This window comes from Gymnoscopelus braueri (genome assembly GCF_963280865.1).
Source record: "Gymnoscopelus braueri genome assembly, chromosome: 1".
NCBI lineage: Eukaryota > Metazoa > Chordata > Actinopteri > Myctophiformes > Myctophidae > Gymnoscopelus > Gymnoscopelus braueri.
This window is the reverse complement of record NC_137603.1, coordinates 7325059-7352160: the sequence shown is the minus strand read 5'-3', so window position 1 is coordinate 7352160 and position 27102 is coordinate 7325059. Positions and strand designations below refer to the sequence as shown.

The following is a 27102-nucleotide window of genomic DNA, read 5'->3' as shown; positions in this document are numbered from 1 at the left end:
AAGTTCGGGTATTAAAGATGTACTTGAGTAAAAGTACAAAAGTACTGGCATCAAAATGTACTTAAAAGTATCAACAATAAAAGTACTCAATATGCAGAATGTCCCATACAAGTTTTCAAAATGTATTTTTTTTTTCTTTTTGAAAATAGCAGATCTACAAGCTCACAACGTGTCGCAAAGCGAAGCGTTGAGAGCTTGTAGATCTGAAGTTGTTAATGCATGTTTTATACTAATAATCTGAGTCTACAAAGTAACTAGTCACTAAAAGTTTCAAATAACTGTAGTGGAGTAGTACAATATTTTATATTTGCGTCTGAGATAATAGTGGAAAGTATTGAAAATACTCCAGTTAAGAAAAACATCTTCAGATTTTTACTTAAGTACAGTACTTGAGTAAATGTACTTAGTTAACTTTCCACCACTGTCTCTTTGTGCAATTTCTTCTCCGAGTTCCTTGGAAATACAACCCCTCTCTCCAGCTTTTACAAATGCATGCTATAGTTTTCTGAGGTGATGTACAATAGTTCATGGTTATGTACTTACATAGAGCCATGTGTAAGACCATTGATTTCCATAGAACATTTAATGTTGAACAAAGTGTGGTACAAGTGAAGGCAATTCAAAACCCAAGTAGCAAAACACTTAAGCCTCTAAATACTTTGTCGAGCAATGAATAGGGAAAATAGCAGATACAAGCTTACAAAGTATCTCAAGGTGACGCATTGTGAGCCTGTAGATCTGTTATTTACGAAGATTTAGAATATTGGAAATGTATAAAAAAAATCGACAAGTGGTTAAAAACAAATTGCATAAAATAAATATTTAAAGTAAAAACACAACACATTAAAACACAATAAGTGTTTGGGGGGAAAAAAACATCTTAAGATAGGATTTAAAAAGTGCCAATAGAAGTCGGCAGTATATGGGCCAACTTCAACTTTAATTGGAAGCTTGGCCTGTAGAGAGACATTATAAACCACATTTAGCATGCCCTTCATTTGTTTTTGAATATTCTCCCGGATCTCTTGTTATGCTGTTTACTTACATTCCCCGTGACGTTCTCCACTTTATCTCTCCGTGCGATCGATACTTCTCTCTCTCTCTCTCTCTCTCTCTCTCTCTCTCTCTCTCTCTCTCTCTCTCTCTCTCTCTCTCTCTCTCTCCATTTAGTCTTTCCTCTCTCTCTCTCCATTTAGTCTTTCCTCCATCCATTCATCGTCTGGTGTCTGTCTCCTCTCTTCTTCTTCTCTTGTATCCCTCCATATAAATAATTGATAGCCCCGTCTCTGACCGGGCCGGGTGTAGTTAAAGGGTGACTTAAGTCCCGGGGATAACATCAATACAAGGCTAAAAGTATAGCCGTCAGCCTTACTGCCTTCACACCATTCTCTCCCTTATTATTAATGAGCACACTTAGTTTGGAATGACTTTCTGTTTCTCTATAGGACTGGAGGAGGAAACTTTACTCCATCTCTACATGTATAGAGTCTGCTCTAAACATTAGATTATTAACGGGAGACTTTTGCGTAGGGTCGCTGTCGGGGCGGGAAACTTTCAGTGGTGTAAAGTAACTAAGTACATTTACTTAACTACTGTACTTAAGTACAATTTTGAGGAATTTATACTTTAGTATTTCCAATTTCCAATACTTTTACTTCTACTCCACTACATCTCGGATCCAAATATTGTACTTTTACTCCACTACAATTATTTGAAAACTTTAGTTACTAGTTACTTTGTAGATTTCGATTATTATTACATTATTACTTCAGCCCTACATACATTTGTGTCGCATTGTGAGCTTGTAGATCTGCTATTTTCAAAATATTTGTATACATTTCATACATTTGAAAACTTCATAATGAGTACTTTCTACTTTTGGTACTTTAAGTACATTTTCATACCAATACTTTTGTACTTTTATTCAAGTATTTCTACATTGCCGTATGAATCGGTGTTCCAATGTAGTTATTATTTATTCAAAAGTTCTCATTAATACTTTTCATTGGTTCAATATTTATAAAACGCACAGACACACTTAACCACTTACGACCAGGTGTGTCCATATTTTATATTTATATTTTTTATAAATGAACTCTACGTTCAGTGGTTAATGCACGAACAAGGAATGTTTTACTGTTCTTAATCTTTACTTTACTTTATGTATTTATTTATTTCCTTGACAGTGCAATATTACTGAGCAGCAGTGACAACACACAAAATGTGTGTGAGGAGGAATTAATTGGTATAACGAAAAAATTAGGGAGGAAAAAAGGGGTAAAAAAAAAAGGATAAATGTTTGCAAATAGCAGATCTAAAACCTCACGACATGTGCCATTGCGATGCATCGTAAGCTTGTAGATCTGCTATTCTTGCTACTTTTGCACTGTGTAGACTGTCGTACAAACAAAGTATGAGGTGGAACATTCACTTATGAAAAAAATATGACATTTGGAGTCTGAGATACAAGGTTTCTGCCCAATATAGTGACAATAAATAATATCTTGCATAGCGGTAACAATCTCATTGCTTACAGCACCGTTTCAGGTCAAAATGAAAGCTCTGCTGAAACCTAACACTAGCTTTGGAAGAGTATTACAAGACTTTATCCTGCATTTGTGTGACTGTGAGTTATGTTGTTGTGTTTTGATTATGCCTCTTCAAATTACCCAAATGATTCACCACCGGCTGTTTTTGGCTCTTGAAACACAGACATAGAGTCCACACAGTGGCTGAGGCTGCCAGGGGTAATTTATTGAATTAACACCTAGGTGATGTTTTTTGAGCGTCCTATCGTCATCTGAAGGAACAGCCAGACGCACGAAAAACATCTTGTCGGTGTTAATACGTTAAATTACCCGTGGAGCATGATTCAGTGTGCCAGGCTCTTATATTCTATTTTAACCCATTAATACCCGGAACGCACCTTTGTTTCATTTTTAGATTTCCTTTGGATATTAAAAAATAGCAGATATACAAGCTCATAGCGTGGCACCGAGTGCGGCGCTATGAGCTTGTAGATCTGCTATTTATTGAAAAATCTTGAAAATGTGTGCAAATCTTTGAATATATGTATTTCTTAAAGCTTTTTTTTATACCTATGTTGCTATAATATCATACTGTATATAATATAACTATTTCATGTCATAGACAACCCAAAGTGATATGTATTTGGCCGCTGACCCCCCCCCCCACATCTCAAAAATTGTGTTCCAGGGACCCCCCAGAAGCAAAGATTTGAGTTAAAATGAATATATTCAAAGATTTGCACATATTTTCATGATTTAAAGAAAAATAATTAGCAGATCTACAAGCTCATAGCGAGGCACTCGGTGCCGCGCTATGAGCTTGTATATCTGAGATTAATAGTAGTAGATGAGATTGAATAGCCCAAAAGAAATCTTAAAGTGACACAGATGCGTTCCCGGTCTTAATGGGTTAAAATGTTCTTCTCTTCAGAATGTTCAGGTAGTTTATATCGCTTGTACGTGCCTTTTGTAAACTTTCTGAATGTTCCCGGCCGTTGAGTCATCGCTGAAAGCGCAATCATGTTTCATTAACAATAATGACAGTACAATGACGGGGGTCATGGAGAGAAATAATGGAACCATTATTTATAACACTGCGATATTCACTTCTCTACGTAATACCTCGCTTAGGGGCACGGTCACACCGCACTTTTGTTCTACCTTTGGGGTGGAATCTGCCAATGCTTTTTCAATGAGTCACGGTTTGACGCAGTGAATCAGTTCCAGAAGTTTCTTTAAACGTTTTTTTTTTTTAAAGGGCACATAATGTGAGCAATGGTGGAAAGTAACTAAGTACATTTACTCAAGTATTGCACTTAAGTACATATTTTAGGTATTTTTTACTTTACTGGAGTATTCTATTTTACTACATCTCAGAGGCAAATATTGTACTCTTAAGGCGGTTACACACCGGCGAATATGTGAATATACGCAAAATTCGGACTCGTTCCGAATAATTAAAAGACGCTTTTTTTGCTCCGCGAAACTGGTGTGGAAGCTTGCATTGACTTTATAAGGTTTTAAAAAAAAACGTATTATTCGCATGAAAAAAAATCGCCCCGGTGTGTAAGGACCTTTACTCCGCTATAATTATTTGAAACTTTAGATTATTACAAAACATACATTAACTACTTCAGTTCTTCAGCTATTCAAAAAAATAGACGGTTTTGGCCTCTAGGTACAGACTGAGAAGATGTTCTGAATTCAAGGTTGTGTTGAATAATGAACAGTCAGGTTCATTATAGTTCATAATTTGGACAGCAACCTGGATGGTAGAAATATGGCCATGAAAGATTTAACCTCTTCTCTTTTTGTCCTTCTTTTTTTTTTGGCTTTGTTGTTGTGCTCAACCTTGCTCTATGCAGCACGTTGAAACTTTGTTTGGAAAGGTGCTATACAAATAAAATTCATTATCATTAGATTTTTAGACGGGGCCACTATGGTACTTGTACAGTAGTTAACTGGTTGATTTTAAGCCAGTGGTTCTCACACTTTTTCATGTCAAGGACCCCCAAATTGACACTTATTATCCCCCCATTTGAAAAGATATGCCAGGGACCCCCATAAGAGAAGATTTGTATGGCTCTAGCAGTGATTCTCAACCATTTTAATTTCAAGGACCCCCAGTTTGACATGCATTAGGCTACGGAACCCCATTTAATGGCATTTCTATCTCTGGGACCCCAAACTATACTGTAAAATCAATCTTAATTTAACTCTGAGAGTGTACAAATGGAACCGAATGGACCCCGTTAGGGTCCATTCGGTTCCATTTGTACACTCTGAGAGTTACAGACCCATAAGGGTCCATTTGGTTCCTAACTATCCATCATTTAGCTGGGGACCCCCTGGAACTCCCTCAAGGTATAGTTACAAATAGGGGTTTCCCGCCCAAAATGGGTTAGATGTTTGCGTGCGCTACATGGTTTGAGAGTTTCACTAAACTCATCAAAGGTAGACTTCAAACAGCCCAGAACATACTGATCAGAGTAATCCTATAGGTTTGGGCCATCGATCAGACCCATATTGGATCATATTATTTGATAGCTCACCTGACCTCCAGTTGAATGGCCACTCAGGCTGATCACGGTGCATTTTTAAGGTATTTGTACAAACTCCTGAGCAGTGTTGATTTTGACAGCAAACTTTGATTTAGTTTTAGTCTTTTGAATAAAATTCCATTTAGTTTTAGTCATATTTTAGTCATCTGAAATGCTTTAGTTTTTGTCTAGTTTTAGTCGACTAAATCTACAGTTGATTTAGTCGACTAAAATGTAATTTGGCGGTGCCTTGATGGCGTCGTAATGCCTGATTTTACACTTGGTTCAATGCTGAAAATAGCCGATCTACAAGCTGCGACGCGTTGTGAGCTTGTAGATCTGCTATTTTCAGAGCGCGACACCCGAGCGCAACCAAACATAAAATTGTCTTTTAGTTCTACTGGATCTCTTCTCCACTATAGTCCTTCCATAACAAATTAGTCTAGTTTTTATTTGTTGACGAAATTGCCAATATATTTAGTCATAGTTTTAGTCATCATAGCTTAGTTTTTATTTGGTTTTTGTCAGTGAATAAAGGTAGTCGACCAACATTTTTCGTCATAGTTTTAGTCGACAAACTCAACACCTCCAGCTCATGCATGAGTCAAAAGTTCATACATTGTGGTTTCCCAGATTGTTGGGTTTGCCCCTGGGGGCACCACCTCCTTTTTTGTGTAGAAACAGGAACTTGGTTTGGCTCCTCCCCTTTCTTAGTCCACTTCCTCCCGGGTTTGATTGATTGATTGAATACTTTATTAACAGACACAAGCACGGTGAAGTACGGTTCAATACAAGGTCTGTTAAGAGGATTTTAAACCCAAGAAAGCACTATGGCTTGTTTCCATTGATTCTGTGTTTATTCCTACTAACAACAACACTACATGTTTAAGGCAGTGGTGCTGACAGATTCTGCTGTTAGCACGATCTGTCTTGAGAGATTAGTCTTGGACCAATCAGAGTCACTGGACATAATTGATTATGGCCTCTGTCGACTGGAAACCTCATGTTCAAAACTGTTACTTTTCAGAATTCAAATTCAACAACAGCAAAAGTAGCAGATCTACAAGCTCCAAACGTATCGCTTCACGCCGTGTTTCAAGCTTGTAGATCTGCTACTCTTGATGCTGTAGTGTAGTATGATCAAGTGTGCCATTAATTTATGAAGAAAAAAAACACAAAACGTTTGAATATGGAGACAAGAGGTTTCTGCCCGACAGCAACGATATAGGGATGAAGCGTCAGGTTAAGAATTCAGAATGTCAACAAAAGGCTCTGGAGTCTAAAAAACCGTATTGATAGTTGAGAAGCAGAGGAGAAAAAGGCTAAATAACCTGGGGCAGCTGTGGGGCAGGTTATCAAGGCCACTACTGTGGCCCCAGGGCAGATCATTTTTTTGAGGGGCAGGGGGCCAAAGCGAAGGGCCACGGTGGCCCTTCATGGCCTTCATGGCTTCCATGAAATTCCTGTCCTGTTATTGCCTCTCTTATCCGGGCTTATTCCTGTGACAGCCCAGACTTTTAGGGTCACAAAGTTCTGTACTTTACACATTCACTGCCAGGTGTTATTTAATCAATTCATCCAATGCTGCCAGCGTTTTTTTTGGAGAGCCGCAGAAGCCACGATGTGCATGCCAATGTAAACAAAGAGTGTCTGGGGGGGTGGGGGAGGGTCTCGTCCATCCACTGGAACAATTTATTTTTTACCACAATCGGCCATTTTGTTGCTATTGCCCGTTGAAAATGGCTCGTTTACACCTACAAAAAAATAATCAGAGCTAGAAGCAATTTTTGTGTTTTTCTACAAATCCTAATATAGGATTGGACGGAAGGGATGTTTTTTGGAATGCCGTCACATCCGTCCATTCCTTCTATCAGCGTCGAGGGATCATTCCTAAGTTGCGTTAGAGCACCCTCTTGTGGATTTAAAAAAAAAAAAATGTAAAGACAGAGATCTCCTTCTATGGCGGTGAACGGTTGGATTTGAAATGAGGGAGATCTTCGTCCATGACAGGGAATGTGTTAATATGGATGCTGCAGGTTCAAATCTATTATGTGTACCATCATGGAGGAACTCTATCATGATATAATGCGTGTGTTTTCCTCAGATTGACTACTACGCCCAGAGGGATCTGAAACAGGGTCTGCAGCTGTTTGGCACCGAGGGCAACGTGGGTCTGACCAACGCCTGGATGATCGTCCAAACCGACGTAAGATTCCTTCTGTTGAAGAACCATGAACTATAGAGCAGGGGTCTTCAACGTTTTCAGGCCAAGGACCCCCTAGTTGAGAGAGAGATGAAGCAGGGACCCCCTCTATATTGTATAAAATTGTGCTTCAGATAAACTTTTGCTGCTCTTTTTTCCCTCCACACCTATAACTCTTTGACAAAAATAGCCGATCTACAAGCTCTCAACGCCTCGCAGCGCGAGGCGTTGTGAGCTTGTAGATCTGCCATTTTTGGCTAAAGTTCTCCTCAGAAAAGGGATGCTAGGGTTCAAGTGGTTAATGTAAAAAGAAAAATCCTATCCCACAAAGATTTGCGGACCCCCTGTAGTAACTCTGAGGACCCCCTAGGGGTCCCGGACCCCCTGTTGAAGACCCCTGCTATAGAGGAACAGTGTTAATATACTAACTGTTTCATTCATCACATCCAGGTGTAGCATACTGTATACTGAAATGTTTAATTAACTTCAGGGTAGGGAACATCTGTTAGTGGTGGTGGGGTGGGGTGGGGGGGGGGACATCAAACCACAAATCAAGCCTCACTTGACTGCAGTTTTAGATAACCAAAGGTCTAATGGTTGGATTACGAAAACCTTCACTCAAATATACTAAACTGAGATTAAACAAATAATAAGAACCACCCCCTCCCCAATGACCCCTTTAAAAACGATTGCTTCCAACTCTTCTCTGAATGCCCCCTTGAGGGTGGTGGTACTGCCTCAGTTGAGAAACACTATTCTACGTATATGCATACAAATGAATCAGAAATGATGCTGAGCACACATCTTTCTTATGAAAAGGAGACGTGATGTACACTGTGCAGGTGGTGGCGGATGCAGATTTTCATTCAGTGTGGTTTTTTTTGCAACAGAGATCATGCAGGGACAGTTATAATAGGCTGTGCACTGACTGACTCCACTAACAATCCCATAGCACATTAGTTGTGTTTACTTTTAAATTGGTGTATTCTGCGGAAGATCAGAGAAGAATTCACTACTGTGGCATTCTAATAATGATGCATTTAGAATACTAGATCTGTGTCTGTCTGTCTGTCTGTCTGTCTGCCTGCCTGCCTGCCTGCCTGCCTGCCTGCCTGCCTGCCTGCCTGCCTGGCTGCCTGCCTGCCTGCCTGCCTGCCTGCCTGCCTGCCTGCCTGTCTGTCTGTCTGTCTGTCTGTCTGTCTGTCTGTCTGTCTGTCTGCCTGCCTGCCTGCCTGCCTGTCTGCCTGTCTGTCTGTCTGTCTGTTATGCCCATACTGCCATACAGTATGTATATGGAAATATCTATATATGTCCTTGTCCCTTTTATGCCGATATATGGAGATCCCTGATGTTATCGGTATATGGTCTTATATGGGTATGTCCATATATGGGCATATGGGGGCTGAGGGGGTGTTGGCAGTTCTGTAAAGTCCTTGTGGAATTTGACAGTTGCCATGGCAATCAATTGTCTCATTTGGGCCACGGCCAGAGCCTTTTTTGGCGGTTCTGGACAACCACCTGTCCGACCGACTCGACACCATGGCACTGCACTCCCTCGGGTCGTCTGTGACGTGTGTGGCGAATTTGAGGTCGGGCGGTTGAACGGTTCTCGAGATACGTGGATTACAGAGTTTCGGTGCATTTATTGTAAGATTGCTGAAACTCCCAAGATGGACTTAATGTTTGTGATCAGATTTTTACCCACCTTTCATGGTGTATGGCGGAATTTTATGCATAGATTTATGTGTAGACTAATGGAGTCGGAGACTGTTTTAATAATAGGCCTTAACAAGGATCGCACAGAGTGATACAAGGTATTCCTCCTGCTTCTGGAAACACTGGAGGCAATGTTTAAGTTTTTTACTGATCTGGGCTTAATTGGAATGAAAACAGTCTGGTACTTGAGGCTATCTCTGTGATGTTGTTTTTTTTTTTTTATATGTGTCCGGGTAGCTCAGTCGGTAGAGCTCTCGCCTTCAGACCACAAGGTCATGGGTTCGATCCTGGGCACCGCCAACTCAGCGCATGAGTAGCACGGCTTGGGTGCGGTAAGTCGTGCGGTAAGTACTGGGAGCTGAGGATAGGTGTGGCGCTCCACCTCAGCAATCCATCTCCCAGGGGTCTAGCGCATTGTAACGGGGACAGACTCCCGCGTGTTACTCGGCTGATACCGACAATAAGCCATCTCCCGACCTACTTACTTACTTACTTACTTATATGGACCTATTGTGTCTGAAATTACACGTTCTAATTCTAATTCTACTTTATTCCCCATTATATTTGCATGAAACGAGAACGTTATCTTTGGTTCAGTGCACCTTTTCCCTGCTGGTACAAACCCTTATGAATGAATGGACTCGACTGTTACATTTATCAAATAAAACCTCTGGGCATGGCTGACTCTTGATGATGATGTCATTGACAGATGTCTGGCCTGTAGAACTCGTCTATTCACTGGTCCAGTGGAGACAACACTGCTGTCTCCTCTCTCTCCTCCACTGGATCATGTGGATTACCTTGTGGCCACCAGTGGTGGAATAAAATACTTTTCTTTTTTTACTTAAGTAAAAGTATCAATACTGCAATGTAGAAATACTCTGTTGCAAGTAAAAGTCAGGAATTAAACATTTACTTGAGTAAAAGTACAAAGGTACTGGTATCAAAATGTACTTAAAGCACCAAAAGTAAAAGTACTCATTATAAAGAATGTACCCTTTCACGTTTTCAAATGTATACAAATGTTTTGAAAATAGCCGATCTACAAGCTCACAATGCGTCGCATCGTGACGCATTGTGAGCTTGTAGATCGGCTATTTTCAAACGGCCGAAATGTATATAGGGCTGAAGTGGTGAATGTGTGTTTTGTAATAATAATCAAATTCTACAACGTAACTAGTAACTCAAGTTTTCAAATAATTGTAGTGGAGTAAAAGTATAATATTTTCCTCTGAGATGTAGTGGAGTAGAAGTAAAAATACAGAAATTTTGAAATACTCCAGTAAAGTTAAAAATACCTCAAAATTGTACTTAAGTACAGTACTTGAGTAAATGTACTCAAGTAAATCTTTGAAGTTCAAACACATTTTCTTTTTAATTTCTCCCTCACTTGCGTATTTCTGTCTGCTTGTTAAAATCTTCCTTCACCTTCTGCACCTTTCTTTCTTCAACACCACTTTCAAACGTTCTGGTGTTTTAGCCTCAATTAAAGCTGCAGTCCTTAACCTTTTTTTTTTAACCCCAGTATCTCTATAGGGCTCATCTGGTGAGATTCCAGAAGTGAACGACCCATTAATTTTCTCCATAGAGAATCGTATTGTCAGCTATAATGTCATAACAATCCAATATAGATTTACCCCAAGGCAATCTTTATTTAAGGATTTTCTGAAACGTCTAAGGAGTAAATGAATGGGAAATTCTCTAAGCTCACAACGCATCGCACAGCAGCAGAAATTTGAGCGCTCATACGGTGGACCAGGGTTCGATTCCCAGGGTAGCTCCTGAAAGTTACAGATACTTTAACTGCACACCCTGAATAGCACTCACTGCCTCATATACACAGTGATGTAAATAAATTGTGAACCCATCTAGTTAATAACCAGCATGTTCATTATTTATATCCAACCTCGCAGACCTTGGGACTTCAAAGTAAATGAACCGTCTCATGCTTTTAATTAAGACACATAGGAAAGGGAAGCTCACAAAAACAGCCTGTTTACACAGGGCATTAAAATGCGTATTACTTGCGTCTTTAATGCTGAGCGTAAACAGTTGTCTTTCAAGGGGTTGCAAACAATTAATGTTTTTCAGTCCACTAAGCCTTTAACCGACCAAGCACGGCTTAAAACATCCCCATTAGTTGGAAAAACTACCTAAATTCCAGGTGTAATTAAAACGTCGGTCCATGTGCCATAAAGAACATGTCATAAAATGGCAGCAAATAGCACAGAGTACATTAAATAGGCACATGTGAAATAGGCACATGTGCCTATTTCCCAGTGGTGGAAAAAGTACTCAAAGTTGTACTTGAGTAAAAGTATCAATACTGCAATATGAAAATACTCTGTTACAAGCAAAAGTATTGGTATCAAAATGTACTTAAAGTACCACAAGTAGATAGTACTCATTATGTCCCTTTCACAAGTGTTCAAATGTATCAAATCTTTTGAAAATAGCAGATCTACAAGCTCACAGCTTGTAGACCGGCTATTTTCAAATGGCCGAAATCTATCTAAAGCTGAAGTGGTATAGGCTATAATCAGAATCTAAGTAACTAGTAACTAAAGTTTTCAAATAATTGTAGTGGAGTAAAAGTATAATATTTGCCTCTGAGATGTAGTGGAGTAGAAGTAAAATTACTGAAAATTGCTTATACTTAAGTAAAGTAAAAATACCTCAAAATTGTACTTAAGTACAGTACTTGAGTAAATGTTACTTTACACCACTGCTATTTCATCAGTATGTTAAAAAAATGTGACGGGTCATAATCCAGAGCTAGTCTTCTCGTGGTTGTGATTGTTCAGCAGAGGGGAAAATCCTCCGTTGATTTATTTATTTGTTCATCTAAAATGTGCTAAAGCCACGGCAGCAATCCGGTAATGCCAGGCTACAATTCACTTAAATGTCAGAGCTTAAGTCGGCGTGTAAATATGACACGAACGCATTAATGTGTAACTGAAATCGAACATCTGTCCCGGTCCGCCTGGAGTTGAACAAATGTGGCTAATACTAAGCTAATGTCATTGCACTTACTATCTGTTTGCAGTCAATCACGGAACTGTCCGTGCGCTACTTAGCGACGTGAGTCACGTTAATATTACTGTAATCTTCGTGTCAAGTACATCCCAAAGAAACAATTACTAACCCACGTTATCGTGTCATAATGACTGGATTTTTATAATTATCATTATTTGTCAAAACCTTTAAAAAATTTGTCGATAAGCTCTACTACAAGCTCACGAGGTTCAACTATCCACCCTCCCCCCTCCCTCAAATTGAACCCTGACAGCATAGGCTGTGTATCCCTTTATAGTAAGGACATGTTTGAAGTGCTATAAGCTATTTTTTAGAGCGTGACAGTCAGCTATTATTCCACATTGACCTTGTGGCGTCCCTGTTTTGGGCACATTTTCTATACATTTGTCAAAATGAATAAAAAAAATCTTCCCACCCAAACATATTTTAAAAATAGCAACAATAAGTAGACCAAGCTATTCACGATGTGTCGCATTTTGAGCTTGTAGATCTGCTATTTGTTGTTATTTTTTCCACAAATTGAACCCTGATAACACGGGCTGTGTACATGCCTGCAAATAAATATACAGTAAGGACATGTTTGAAGTGCTATAAACTATATTTGTGAGAGCGTGGCAGGCAGATTTCATAAGCTTACAGTAGTAAACGGCTGCAGACTCTGCTGCTGCACTGACAGGCCAGAGAGCTGAAATATTCCTGTGTGTTGTGGATTTGAGCTGAGAGGCAAAAACCCCAAAGTACACTTTTTGTCAGTAATGTGCAGTACTTTGTGTGAGAATACAAAAATGCCATAATCTGACATGATTCTAATAAGCTGCAGAAGCGTGGCTCTGTAACCCATTCAATCCGGGAAGGCATCATGTCGTGTCATTTTGTAGATTTCTTTGGCTATTCAAAAATAGCAGATCTACAAGCTCATGAGCTTGTAGATCTGCTATTTTAGAAAAGTCTTGATTTTTTTTGCAAATCTCTGAATGTATATCTATTTTTAAAGCGAACATTTGTACCTCAAATCTTTGCTTCTGGGGGGTTCCTGGAACAACATTTTTGAGATAGGGTTCCGCGGCCAAATTCTAAAAATATTTAGTATTTGGCCAAATTCTAAAAATGTTTAGTATTTGGCCAAATTCTAAAAATGTTTAGTATTTGGCCAAATTCTAAAAATGTTTAGTATTTGGCCAAATTCTAAAAATGTTTTCTAAATCCTGTTTTCTAAAAAAAACAGTATGTTGCTATCAGTGGTGCTCCAACTTTTCCATGTGAAGGACCCCCAAAATGATATGTATTTGGCCGCGGACCCCCATCTCAATAATATGTTGTACCAGGGACCACCAGAAGCACAGATCGGAGTTTAAAATGTTTTGCTTTAAAACATATTCAAAGATTTACACAAATTGTCCCATGATCAAAAAAAAAAAATCAGATCTACAAGCTGATAGAGCTCTATGAGCTTGTATATCTGCTATTTTTGAATAGCCAAATAAATCTTAAAATGACACAGATGTGTTCCCGGTCTTAATGGATTAAGTAGGGCTGCAGAACGCTGTGGACCAGAGATTAATGCAGGACCGTCCCTCAGTCCTTTAGGTCGGCTTCTCACCCGGCAGACATCAGTAACATGTTCTTCATTTTTAAAGTTGCAATCCAAAACGTATTTTATATAAATAAAATATCATTCTAACCCTATAGCGTCCGTCCCTATTCTGGGCCTGCCATAATCAGCAAACATAATATGGCAAAAATTAACGGGCAAACATTCGGCAAAAGAAAAGAAGATCTACAAGCTCCTAACGTGTCGAAACATCAGCTATTCATTAGAGATCTGGTGTAGTGGAGGGGGGAAAAAAGATAGATAGACCCCTGGTCATTAACCCATTCAATCCGGGAACACATCTGTGTAATTTTACATTTCTTTGGCTATTCAAAAATAGCAGATCTACAAGCTCATAGCGCGGAACGAGTGCCTTGCTATGAGCTTGTAGATCTGCTATTTTTGAAAAATCGTGAAAAATGGGGGAAATCTTTGAATAAATATATTATAAAGCTAACATTTGTAACTCAAATCTTTGCCTCTGGGGGTCCCTGGAATTAAATATTTTGAGATGAGGGTCCGCGGCCAAATACATATCATTTTGGGGGTCCTTGACATTGAACCACTGATATGACATTTGTAGAATATATATATTCAAAGATTTGCATGCTATGATCTTGTATATCTGCTATTTTTGAATAGCCAAATAAAAAATGGATTGAATGGGTTAAAGTATGTATAGCGTAGGTGGTCCCCCTTCTCTTCCATTGAGGCGTTTAGACCCTGGTGCCAGGTAGTAGTAGGACACCTACTGGTTGATTAGTAGTACTGCCTGAAGCTCTTAAGCCTAATATCTCCCCCTGCAGGCCAAGCGGCGACTTCCCTGTTGAATGTGCGGTGGCCAAGGACCCCCAAAATTGATATATATTTGGCCATCTGAAAAGGTTTTGTGTCAGAGACCCCCCAGAAGAGAAGAGTTGTGTTTTTAATTTTTCAAAATTAGCACATGTACAAGATTGTGATGCTTTTGCTGGGGACCCCCTGGAATCCCATCAAGGACCCCTTTGGGTCCCCGGAACCCACTTTGAGAACCACTGCCCCACGCAGTGTTATACAGTTCCAGTCCATTGGGAGAGGACATAAACGTTATGGAATGCAGCTTTAATTGGTTGATTCTATTTTAAAATCCACATCAAACACTGATGTGTCATGCTGTGAGAGACAGAGATGTGAGGAATTATTAACCACACACAGTGTCCCTTATATGGGCATGTTGTTGTGATATAGGTGAACATTCTGCTAAATTAGCAGATCTATAGAACAAGCTCCTTATTTCCCTCCCTCTCCTTTGTTCTCCGTCCGTCCGTCCGTCCGTCCGTCCGTCCGTCCGTCCGTCCGTCCGTCCGTCCGTCTGTCTGTCGCTGCATTCATGTGACTACAATCTGGGAACATATTCGGTAAAAAAAAAAAATCCACCTTTGTTTTTGCCTCTGGGGCCACCATGCACCTAGGTGTGGCTCCTCCTCTTTCTTAGTCCACTTCCTCCCGGGTGCTTCTGTGTTCATGTTTTAGGCAGTGGTGCTGCTGTTAGCTGAATCTGTCTTGAGAGATTAATGTGTCTATGATGTGTGGAAGACGTGTGGTAGTGTGTGTGTGTGTGTGTGTGTGTGTGTGTGTCTGTGTGTGTGTGTGTGTGTGTGTGTGTGTGTGTGTGTGTGTGTGTGTGTGTGTGTGTGTGTGTCGTGTGTGTGTGTGTGTGTGTGTGTGTGTGTGTGTGTGTGTGTGTGTGTGTGTGTGTCTGTCTGTCTGTGTGTGTGTGTGTGTGTGTGTGTGTGTGATTTTCTTTCTGTCACATAAGACTACATTCAAAACAGAACCATTCAGCTTTATACCATGCAAAAAGCACTTTATATGCGGCGGCGGCGGCGTGCGTGCGTGCGTGCGTGCGTGCGTGCGTGCGTGCGTGCGTGCGTGCGTGCGTGCGTGCGTGCGTGCGTGCGTGCGTGCATGACAACTTGCAAGCGTGGAGAAAGAGTTGGTTGTGTGCTTTAGGAGAATCTGTACGTTTCACTCTCTGAGATCATTTATGATTTGAGTGTGTGTACATGTAAGCGTAGGTATTTGCATATGATTTGCATATGTATGGTAACATGGATTCCCACAATTATTAGGTGCATTTCTGCACTGTCGACAGAAACCTTGTATCTCAATATTGTATCTCTTTTTATGTTGTTTTTTTCTCGCTATTTAATGCTGTACCTCATCGTGGTAGAGTGAAGCTTGGTGTGAGGATCAGCTCACACCAAGTTTGCAACGCGCCACATGGTGTGAGCGTATTATAGATCTGCTATTTTCGTGTATGACGAACTGAAAGTGAAAGTGGTCTGTGGACTTATTGTGATTGCTTGTGACTGAAATAATAACCACATTGATGTTTTACCATTTCCTTTAAAAGTAACAGTTTTGAACATACAAGTTTTCCACCTGACAGCGACTATAATATTTATGTATCGTTGTCGTCGGGCAGAAACCTCTCCATCTCCATATTCTAACTTGTCGTGTTTTTTTCCCTGTAAATTAACGCCCTACTTGATCACACTACAGCGTCACACAAAAGCATCAAAAGTAGCAGATCTGCAAGCTTGAAACGCGGCGCGTTTTGAGCTTGTAGATCTGCTACTTTTGCTGTTTTTGAATTTAAATCCTGAAAAGTAACAGTTTTGGAGATGTGAGGTTTCCACCCGACAGAGACGAAATATATAAATTGAAGGAAGGGCTCGGCATAAATCTACACCTGCTGGAGATCAAGAATGATAATAAATTGTCAGCTGTGATGCCTGCACTCGTACCGTAGGGTATTACCGTAGCATATTAGCGTGTAGGCTACACCTCTCTGCTCATGAATGCTAAGTCAGTGGAATCCATCTCACAGAGGATTCCCCCAAGCAAAGTTCCTATGAACTATTATTAATGGCCATTTATGAGAAAAGATGAAGAATGTGCATGAATAAATGATGGTGATGGAGACACATCGTCGTATACACTGTATGTCAGATGAGATCATAATGTTTTATTAATCATGCATGAGGAGCAGACAGACTGTGCGTGTGTCGCTAAAATGCTCAGTTTGTTCCTGACACACTGAAGGTGTATTGTTTGAGGCAGGGGTTCAACCTGTGGGCCGCGGCCCCACGCCCACGTGGGCCCTGAAATAATTTAGCGAAACACCAAGATTGTAATGACAATAGTATTATTATTATATTAAAAAATGACACAGTAGGCTTTTCCCCCCTCTTTAAAACAGTGACAAATGAGTTTTCATTGTAATACTGATAAATAGGAACTTAAAGTATAGGCCCTACTATTGTCACCTTCCTAAAATAATGGCATTAAAGTAAAAAAAAGAAAGAAAAAAAAAGACGTTTGCATAAATCAGCTCTTCATTCACCGCTGGTAAAATCATCTATATATCCTTATTGAAAAGATCATGCTGTTCCCACCCCAGTAGTATAATGGCCTTTTATGTTGCCTAAGTCAAAGACCATGTGGACATAGGGCAGTCTGGAGACACTGGATTCACTTATTACAGAAATAATTCAAAACATAATTCAAGTCAAAACACAAATTGACTGACAAAGTGATTCAATCCTCTTATGTTACATAACTGACAGACAGTATTGTAGCAAGGTGACGATATGTTAGTTCCATTGATCGAAGCCAGAACACAATCCAATGATTGATCATTAAATTAAACATGCTCACATTTGCAAACAAATTAAAAATCTTGGGCTTATTCAGTCCTGAACAAGGACATGGCACAAAAAACAGACTGGTTCATGTTGTGTTTGTTTATGTGTTGTAGTTCCGTTGCTGTGGGGTGACCAACCACACACACTGGTTTGATGTTGTGTTTGTTTATGTGTTGTAGTTCCGTTGCTGTGGGGTGACCAACCACGCAGACTGGTTTCATGTTGTGTTTGTTTATGTGTTGTAGTTCCGTTGCTGTGGGGTGACCAATCACACAGACTGGTTTCATGTTGTGTTTGTTTATGTGTTGTAGTTCCGTTGCTGCGGGGTGACCAACCACACAGACTGGTTTGATGTTGTGTTTGTTTATGTGTTGTAGTTCCGTTGCTGTGGGGTGACCAACCACACAGACTGGTTCGAGGTGTACAACGCCACACGTGTGCCAGACTCCTGCTGCCTGGAGTACAGTGACAACTGCGGTCTGGACAACCCAGGAACATGGTGGACAGCGGTAAGAAACACTCTTTGATACCCAGTAACTATCAGTAAATTATAATTCGCTCAAGTACTGTACTTGTGTACTTAAGTGCAAATATGAGCTACCTTTACTTTACTTGAGTTTCCATTTTTCAATACATTATACTTATACTTCACTACATCTCTTACTTTTTACCCCACTACAATTATTTGATTGATTGATTGATTCACTAATTGAATACTTTATTAGTCAGAAATGTAAACAGCATACGGTACAGTAAGACATTAAAACTAAAAGGTTAACACAAAAAGTCCTTTAACTTAAACTTTTGCTGCAAGTTACTACTTGCAGATTTAGATTACTATTACAAAACTTAGCAAAACTTGAAAATAGCTGATCTACAAGCTCACGGCGTGTCGAGATGCGATGCATTGTGTGCTTGTACATCGGTGATTTAAAAAAAAAGTTTGGCAAATTTTTAAAGATTTTTTAAGAATTTGTGAAATGGCCCATTCATTCATAAGGAGTACTTTTGTATTTTGATCCTAATTCATTTGTACTTTTAACTCCAAGTAACATTTGATTACAGGAGTTATAACTTTTAACCAAGTATTTCTTTACTTTTACTTAAGTAAAAAATCGGAGTAAATTGGTGTTGTTATGCAACGGTTTCTGTTGTGTCCAATCAGTGCATGTTATGCACAGTGACGCCCACCTCTCCATATATGGGCATGTTACATTTATTACACCGTCCACCAACCCACAAGGGAATATTTATAATAGAAGAGGAAAGGATTATGCCAGTGAAAGATTACATCAAAGATAACTTTTGTTTAATTAAAATAAAGTTACACAGTATGACTTGAACAGTTAACTTCAAAGTGTCAGTTCAATATGTTAGGTGATGGCAGTGAGAGTTCTGATAATTAGCTGTTGTAAGAAACTCACCACAGGTGATCTTTCTCAACTTTAGGTTCAAAGATAATCATGTCCAATTAAAGCACTTTATTCTTGCTCTGTAAAGCACTTTGAGCTGCATTTCATGTCATGAAAGGTGCTATGCAAGTACAGTTTATTATTATTATTAATTAATTAATTCACACACCTACATGGGAAAATACAACGAAAGCACTTCATCTTCTATTTCAACTTAATTGTCACATCAAGTTTACAGGTGTAAGAAAGAAATATTTCTATGGCGTGACTCTGTAGTAGTCTAGTCGTCTGTAAGAGGGTCCTCACATCTAGAGCTCACACCTGCGTCGCACCGCCGATCCGACTGTCAGTTCATGTTGGGTGATGGCAGTGAGAGTTCTGATAATTAGTTGTTATAAGAATCGCACCACAGGTGATTTGTTGGCAGCTTGTCCAATTAATGAATCCACACATACATGTAAAAATACAGCAGAAGCACTTCATCTTCAACTTCAACTTTATTGTCACATCACAAGTTTACAGGTGTAAGGAAGTGGGTGAAATTATTTTTATGGTGTGATTCTGCAGGAGTTTAATTTTCGGAGCTAATTTCACAAACATGATGTTAAAAAACTATAATTTAATAATGGAAACGAAAGAGGCCAAATTTGTGCTGAAACCTTGCCCAAATTTGGATCATATGTCATAGATATAATAAAACAATATTATTGTCGCTGTTGGGTGGAAACCTTGTATGTCCAAAACCATTATTTCTCTGAAAAGAAAAAAAAAACTTTGCTCCACGTTCCCTTTCCATTGCAAAAAGAGCCGCGACACGTTGTGAGCTTGTAGATCAGCTGTTTTTGCTATACCTTTATGCAAAACTGACAAATTAGGGCATTCATTCACGGAAAAAACATTTGAAACATGGAGATCCTGTACAAGGTTTCTGCCCGACAGCAACGATATGTCATAGAAGAGGACCGACATCACAGACATGAACCCTGAGATCCACATTGTTTGTACAAACCTCCCAGCATTCTGCAGTTTCAAGAACAGAGTTTTAAGGGCAAAGATTAGAGAAACAAAGAAAACAAACACTTTTCACTGGGCTGTTTTCTGGCCAATCTCTCCCTTGATGTCTATCCAACTGAAATCTAATGTGAAAGAGCACTTTGTGTTTCCAGAGCATGATGACTTGTTTATGTCTTTGCCATTCCCTAGACAATGGAATGAGATGCTGGTGATAAGTGGCAGCCAGGCATGTCACCCCACTCCAGTAGCCTCAAATTAAATGGATTGAAAGGACAAAACATAACAATGCAATTATGCTTCGCAACAATGGTCAAATAAAAAACTATTGGAGAAAGACAACACCACTCAAGGACCCTTTAATTAAATGAATTGAAAGGACAGAAACAATAACAATATTACTAGCAACAATGGTCATATAAAAACAAGTGGGAAAAGATCATTTATTTACCAGGTTTTCTGCAGAAATACAGTTATGCTCAGGTATGTTCCCTATTCTGGGCATTTCATAAAATGGGCAAACATTCAGCAAAGGATTCCGCGAAAATAGCTGATCTACAAGCTCGCAGCGTGTGAACTTGAGAGAGAAAGAGATTTAGTGTGAACGGAAAACAAATAAGGGACCAAGTACAGACCCCTGGGGTACCCTGGTCAACAATGTATATAGAGTATGAGTAAATCCTTTCAACAAAAAAACGTTTGTTTTAACCAACGAATATCACTTACCCTACCAAATTCAAAAGCATCAAAAGTAGCAGATCTACAAGCTCGAAACACGGCGCGATTGTAGATCTGCTACTCTTGATGCTTTTGTGTAACCCCGGAGTATGATCAAGTAGGGCGTTAATTTACAAAAAACACAAACAAATAGATAAGAAGTTTCTGCCCGACAGTAACAACATATTTATTTATTCATTTTTTTATTTTTTTATTGCGCGCAAAACAATAAGTCAGGTAGGTGTCTTAGAGATTGACGGTGGCCCTGTGATCTCCAGGCAAAATCCAGGCAAAATCAAGCCCCCAGAGCCGCGGTAGAACAGTGAAGCCGCCGTCGCCTGCTGGTCAAATCTGAGAATGCAACACTTCCGTATTTAAAACGCCACTGCACATGCTTCTACTGTTTGAAACCCTAGTGCGCCTGCTCGGTGCTCAAGACTTCCGCAAGTGTGGTGCCCAAATGCGGAAGTATAGAGGTACTTCCGGGTGCTTCAAACGCCAGTGAGCAACTTTCATTGAAATGAATAGCTGGGGGGCGGGGCAGTCCGCCCTCCAGATATATTATAACTCTATGGGCAAAACACAGTTAATGGGCCATAGGTTCATAGGTTCACATAGGTTCATAGGTTCACAGATTCGGGATTTGTAGTGCGCCCCCCATCCAGTTATTACATTGGCCCCGGGGGTCAGTCCGAAGAAAGAGACAAGAAAGAGAAAAACCCAAAGGACAAGACAAAGAAGACTAGACTAGGACAACAAGCATTCAGTCACACTATCACTCAGTCACAACAGGAGGGAGTAGAAAACTAAACACACAACCCACAAAACAACAAGTGAACCTAGGAGTGCTCTACAGTGAAAAGGTGGTACAGAGGCTTCTATTTTTGTACGCAAGATCAATGATTCAGATAGATCTTACAAATGTTAATTTCGCAGATGTTCACTTGCACATTCCAATCAAACGATTATGTCTGGTGTAACGGTAAGCCATAATTTATGCTCCGTTGCGCAACAGTGTTGCTTGCTTGACAAAAACAATAACAAATCTACAAGGTTCTCAACACGTTGCATTGCGACACAATGATACCTTGTAGATCTGTTATTTTTGGGAAGGTGATGCAGTCTATGGAGTGATGTTGCAGGACTCTGTTTTTTGTGTGTCTTCGGCAAATGATAATCCTGATTGATGTTGGTTTGCTTCAATTCAACCACTTAAGAGACTCTATGCATCCACATATAATAACAGTATACGAAGGTTGGCAAGGAATATCACTTCAAACACTAGCCATGTTTTGAATGTGGAATATAGGATTGCTGCCTTCAGGAATAGGAGATACGGCGTTCCAACATACAATAAGGTCAGACTAATACCACTGATAATACCAGGGACAAGTGACTTGACTTTTTTTCTTTGCTCTTCCTCATGGATGTACTCGCGGATTATACCAGTGTCAGTCTACCTTATGTGGATTATGCGGTCGACACGCACAACACGTCCAACGCACTGACTTGTCTTTTTATCGTGTTATTTTAGCACCATAACTACCGTCTATAAGTATATCATGCACAGTACACATCTGCTGCTATGCTCACGCACCTTTTATCTTATCTCAGGTAGCATGTGTAAATATGTAGATAACTTGTTTGATCTCCTTTCCCCCTTGCCCCCCCCCCCTCTTGTTTTCTATGGAAATAACGATACGAAGGGAACTATGCACCAAAACCAATTTCACCCACTTTTTTTTTACTTCTGTAAACTTGTGGTGTGACAAAAATTCTGATTCTGACTCTAAAGAAGTCCTTTGTCCATCAGTCCAATTTGAGGCTTACATTTAGAGTCTGGCCCGCGGTAGTAGGCAGAGCGGTGGACATTGCTCTTGTCTTCATGTTTTTATGTATGTAATTCATTTTGTTTTGTTTCTGTGGTGTTGTGAGACAAATGTGTGTGTTGTGTGTTTCATACATGGCTGCTGGGTCGCCCGAGACAGATTTCAGCGAGAGCTTATGATAAAGTAATATCATATCGTATCGTAATCTACCCCATGCAGTGCTTGTTGTAACTTGATTTAATACGCTGAGATGATCAGGCGAGCGCTTTGACCTGAATATGAAACAGTAAGCCTCTCTGCAGCGCAAATAGACTGATCCTCAGAGCGAGAGAGAGAGAGAGAGAGAGAGAGAGTACACCCCATAGACGTTCTACATTTCGACAGCCGTTAACGGTAACAGGTTTTGAAACATCCAAGGTTTCCACCCGAAAGCGATGATGTTCATATTCCTAGTTCTCCCTGGTGTTTCTCACACTGTTTCTCCTCTTTGACTTTGACTTTGTACCTGTCCCTGGCAGTGGTGTAAAGTAACTAAAGTACATTTACTCAAGTACTGACTTAGGCACACTTTTGAGGTACTTTTACTTTACTGGAGTATTTCCACATTTCTGTACTTTTGCTTCTACTCCACTACATCTCAGAGGCAAATATTGTACTTTTTACTCCACTACAATTATTTGAAAAATTTAATTTCTAGTTACTTTGTAGATTATTATTACAAAAAATACATTACCTACTTCAGACCTATATACATTTTGGCCATTTGAAAATAGCAAGCTCACAATGCGTCGTGATGCGACGCATTGTGAACTTGTAGATCTGCTATTTTCAAAAGATTTGTATACATTTGAAAACTTGTGAAATTACATTCTGCATAATGAGTACTTTCTACTTTTGGTACTATAAGTACATTTTGATAACAATACTTTTGAACTTTAGTCAATTGTGAATTCCTGACTTTTACTTGTAACAGAGTATCTCAACATTGCAGTATTGATACTTTTACTTAAGTAAGAAATGTGAGTACTTTTTCCACCACTGGCTCTCCTGGTGTTCCTCAGACTGTTTCTCCTCGCTCTGACTTTGACTTTGTCTCTGGATTTAGTGGGTTTAGTGGGTCACCTCCTGCTCCCTGTTGTTTGTCTATTTGACAAATTGCTGTACGGTATTATTATCTACTCTGTCAGACTGTCTGTCTGTCGACTGGCGTTTGGCTCCAATACACGCCTGAAGGACTCGTGAAACACTGTAGGCGTTTCCAAATCACTACAACACATAAACAAGAATCAGTAAAAATACTTAAAAGTTGGTCAAATGAGTGAAAATACTTAAAAGTATATAAATTGAGAAGAAATATTTAAAGTAAATACATTGAGTGAAAAATATTTTATATTTATTCTGTTGCTGCTCCAGATGCAACAGCAGTGTTGCTGTATTTGAGTAAAAGTACTTACAAGTAATCAAAGGGAGTAAAGAGCCTGCGAGCGGCATGCAGGCACACTTAAAATGTCTTAGACATTTATTTTCTAGTTATCGTTGTTGTCGTCGGGCAGAAACCTCTTATCTCCGTATTCTGACTTTTAGTGTTTTTTCGTAAACTAACGCCCTACTTGATCATACTACAGCGTCACACAAAAGCATCAAAAGTAGCAGATCTACAAGCTGGAAACGCGGCGCGAAGCGACGCGTTTTGAGCTTGTAGATCTGCTACTTTTGCCGCTTTTGAATTTGAATCCTGAAAAGTAACAGTTTTGGACATATGAGGTTTCCACCCGACAGAGACGAGGTGGATAGCGATCAGTAATTACACACACACACACACACACACACACACACACACACACACACACACACACACACACACACACACACACGTTCAAATGTAATCAAATAGCGGAGACCTGGATCTAAAAGAAAACATTTAACACTGTGTGAGTGGTGTTTAGAAAAGGTGCATTCTGTGCCTTTTGTGTCTGTAGATGGATATATTATTGTATGTGTGATAGTTCAGATTGTGTACCAACACGCACGCACGCACACACACACACACTCTTGTAGGATGAAGTACTAAATGCTTTAATGAAGCGTTAAATTAAGAAAAGAAAAAAAACATAATTAAAAGTACAATATGGAGATACAAGGTTTCTGCCGACAGTACAGAAATGCACCTAATAACTGTGGGAAAATGTTACCATACATATGCAAATCATATGCAAATACCTACGCTTACATGCACACACATTCAATCACAAATGATCTCAGAGAGTGAAACGTACAGATTCTCCTAAAGCACACGACTCTTTCTCCACGCACGCACGCACGCACGCACGCACGCACGCACGCACGCACGCACGCACGCACGCACGCACGCACGCACGCACGCACGCACGCACGCACGCACGCACGCACGCACGCACGCACGCACGCACGCACATATAAAGTGCTGTTTGCATGGTATAAAGTTCTACTTTGTATTTGAATGTAGTCTTTGGTGACAGAAAGAAAATCTCTCACACACACACACACACACACACACACACACACACACACACACACACACACACACACACACACACACACACACACACACATGTGTGTAATGTGTAAATATTCTAACAGTAAAAGTAGAAGCACACTCTGCTGTTATGTTTGATGCATCAACAACAGAACACACCGCCTGCATGCATTTTTCACACAAACTGGGTGATCTGAGGCAGTGGCTCTCAACCTTCTTTTGGATCAGGGCCCAGATGAACATCTTGAAAGCGTTCGCTTTTCGCTTTTTAATGATCAATCAAATCCATTGTGTTCCGGCTTGGATCAATGAAACTAATGTAATATACTAAGTTCCTACAGTACTTGTCGGTATTACAATGACAACACAATGTTCAAGCTTTTAATGAGTAAAACAAGTTACCTGTACTGCCAACCTGCACGGTAGACATGAATATTTATTTCAGCAACATTTCGGTCTCACACGACCTTCCTCTTGCCTGAGGAAGGTCTTTTAATCTAGTTGGGCCAATTTTTTTAATTTATATTAATGTTATATTATCATTAACCCATTCAATCCGGGAACGCATTTGTGTCATTTTAGATTTAAGCTATAACTATTATTTTATACTTTGGCTATTCAAAAATAGCAGATCTACAAGCTCATAGTGCGGCACCGAGTGCCGCGTTATGAGCTTGTAGATCTATTTTTGAAAAAACAGTTGTGCAAATCTTTTAATATATATATTATTTTTTAAAGTGAAAATGTTTAACTCAAATCTTTGCTTCTGGAGGTCCCTGGAACAAAATATTTTACAAATGTTCACTTTAAAAAATATAGAGATTTGCTAAAATGTTCCACGATATTTCAGTAATAGCAGAGCTATGAGCTTATAGATCTGCTATTTTTGAATAGCCAAGTAAATCAAAAATGACAGAGATGCTTTCCCGGATTGAATGGGTTAATCTAAGTGTGCCAAAGTTTCTTATCGTTTTTTTCTTAAAGTGTTTTCTTTTACATATTAATGTTTCAATGTATTATCATTAAAGTCTTAGTGTTTGGCCAATTATTTGGGGGCCCACGTGCAATATCCTCACGGCCCACCAGTAGGCCCCCGGGCCACAGGTTGGGAACATCTGGATAACAACATAACAACATCAGTAATTAAGATGTACCAACCCACTGAAGACGCCTGTTTACGTCTCACATGAGCACACATTCAAATTAAAACATCGTGAAGACCTGAATCTAAAACTAAACATTTAACACTGTGTGGTTTTGAGAAAAGGTACATCCTGTGCCTGTCTGTAAATATGTATTGTGTATGTGTGATATTCTGCAAATCTTTTGACAATGTTTAATTTGTTGGGGGGAAATGTTGGCTCAAAATAGGGAGGCCTGTTTGAAAGGAGTTTAGTCAGTGTGTGTGGGTTTTTATAAATATTGAGCTAATGGTAACACTTGCTCATAAGGTTCCCGTGATTAACACTTAAAGGGAAATACCACTAATTTTCAACATTGAACTATGTGTTTAATACGCCTTAGAACTGTTGTGTGTCTGTGTGGAGTTTGCATGTTCTCCCCGTGTCTCCTAGGGTAGTTAATACCCTCACAAAAACATGTAGTAATCCTGGTCGCTATACCGCCTCCCCCATGACAGCCGGGGCGCCTGATGGAGGGGAAGGGAACTGGTTGGAATAACGTGTTCCTTCCACGCGCTTACGTCCAACCAGGGAAACTCCCCCCTGTCAGGTGACAAGAAGGTCAGTTGGCTCTCATGAATTGAAGGAAGCATGAGCTCGGCCCTGGCCTCCCTACTGTGGGGGACTGGTGTAGTGCTGGTGTAGGGCTGGTGTAGCGCCCAGGATCACTTAGGAAATTGGCACCGGGTGAAAAAATTGGGTTACAAAAATCGCGGGATAAAAAAAAAAAAGAAAAGAAAAAAAGAACTGTTGTGTGGAAATAAGAAAAAAGCCCCACCCCCCCCCCCTTCTATGTTGCCTAGAACTGGATAATTGATTGAGGTCATGTGATCAGTGACATACGCAGGGTGTACTTTTGGCTCCGCCCCTTCAGCCAAAAGTACACCCTGATCACATGACCTCAATCAATTATCCAGTTCTAGGCATTATCTAATACATTATTTAAATGTTAATTAAGAGTTAATTAAGAGTTAATTAAGAGTTAATTAAGAATTAATTAAGCATTAATGTTCAAGGTCCCCACCCAACAGAGACTATGTCTGCCAATAGTGTCGGTTGACAGTGGTGGAAAGTGCATGTACTCAAGTACTGTACTTAAGTATACTTTATACTTACAGGTATTTGTACTTTACC

General features: G+C 39.8%; 1 protein-coding gene across 1 annotated transcript in view; it reads left to right on the top strand.

Annotated features, from left to right (window-relative positions):
- Positions 1-27102, top strand: part of tspan4a (tetraspanin 4a) — a gene marked incomplete at its 5' end in the record, with an annotated part of 303305 nt that overhangs the window by 263721 nt on the left and 12482 nt on the right. The window contains 2 exons of the mRNA XM_080434691.1: positions 7173-7274; positions 17681-17812. Coding sequence (XP_080290817.1) covers positions 7173-7274; positions 17681-17812 — 234 coding nt within the window. The remainder of the gene's footprint in view (positions 1-7172; positions 7275-17680; positions 17813-27102) is intronic.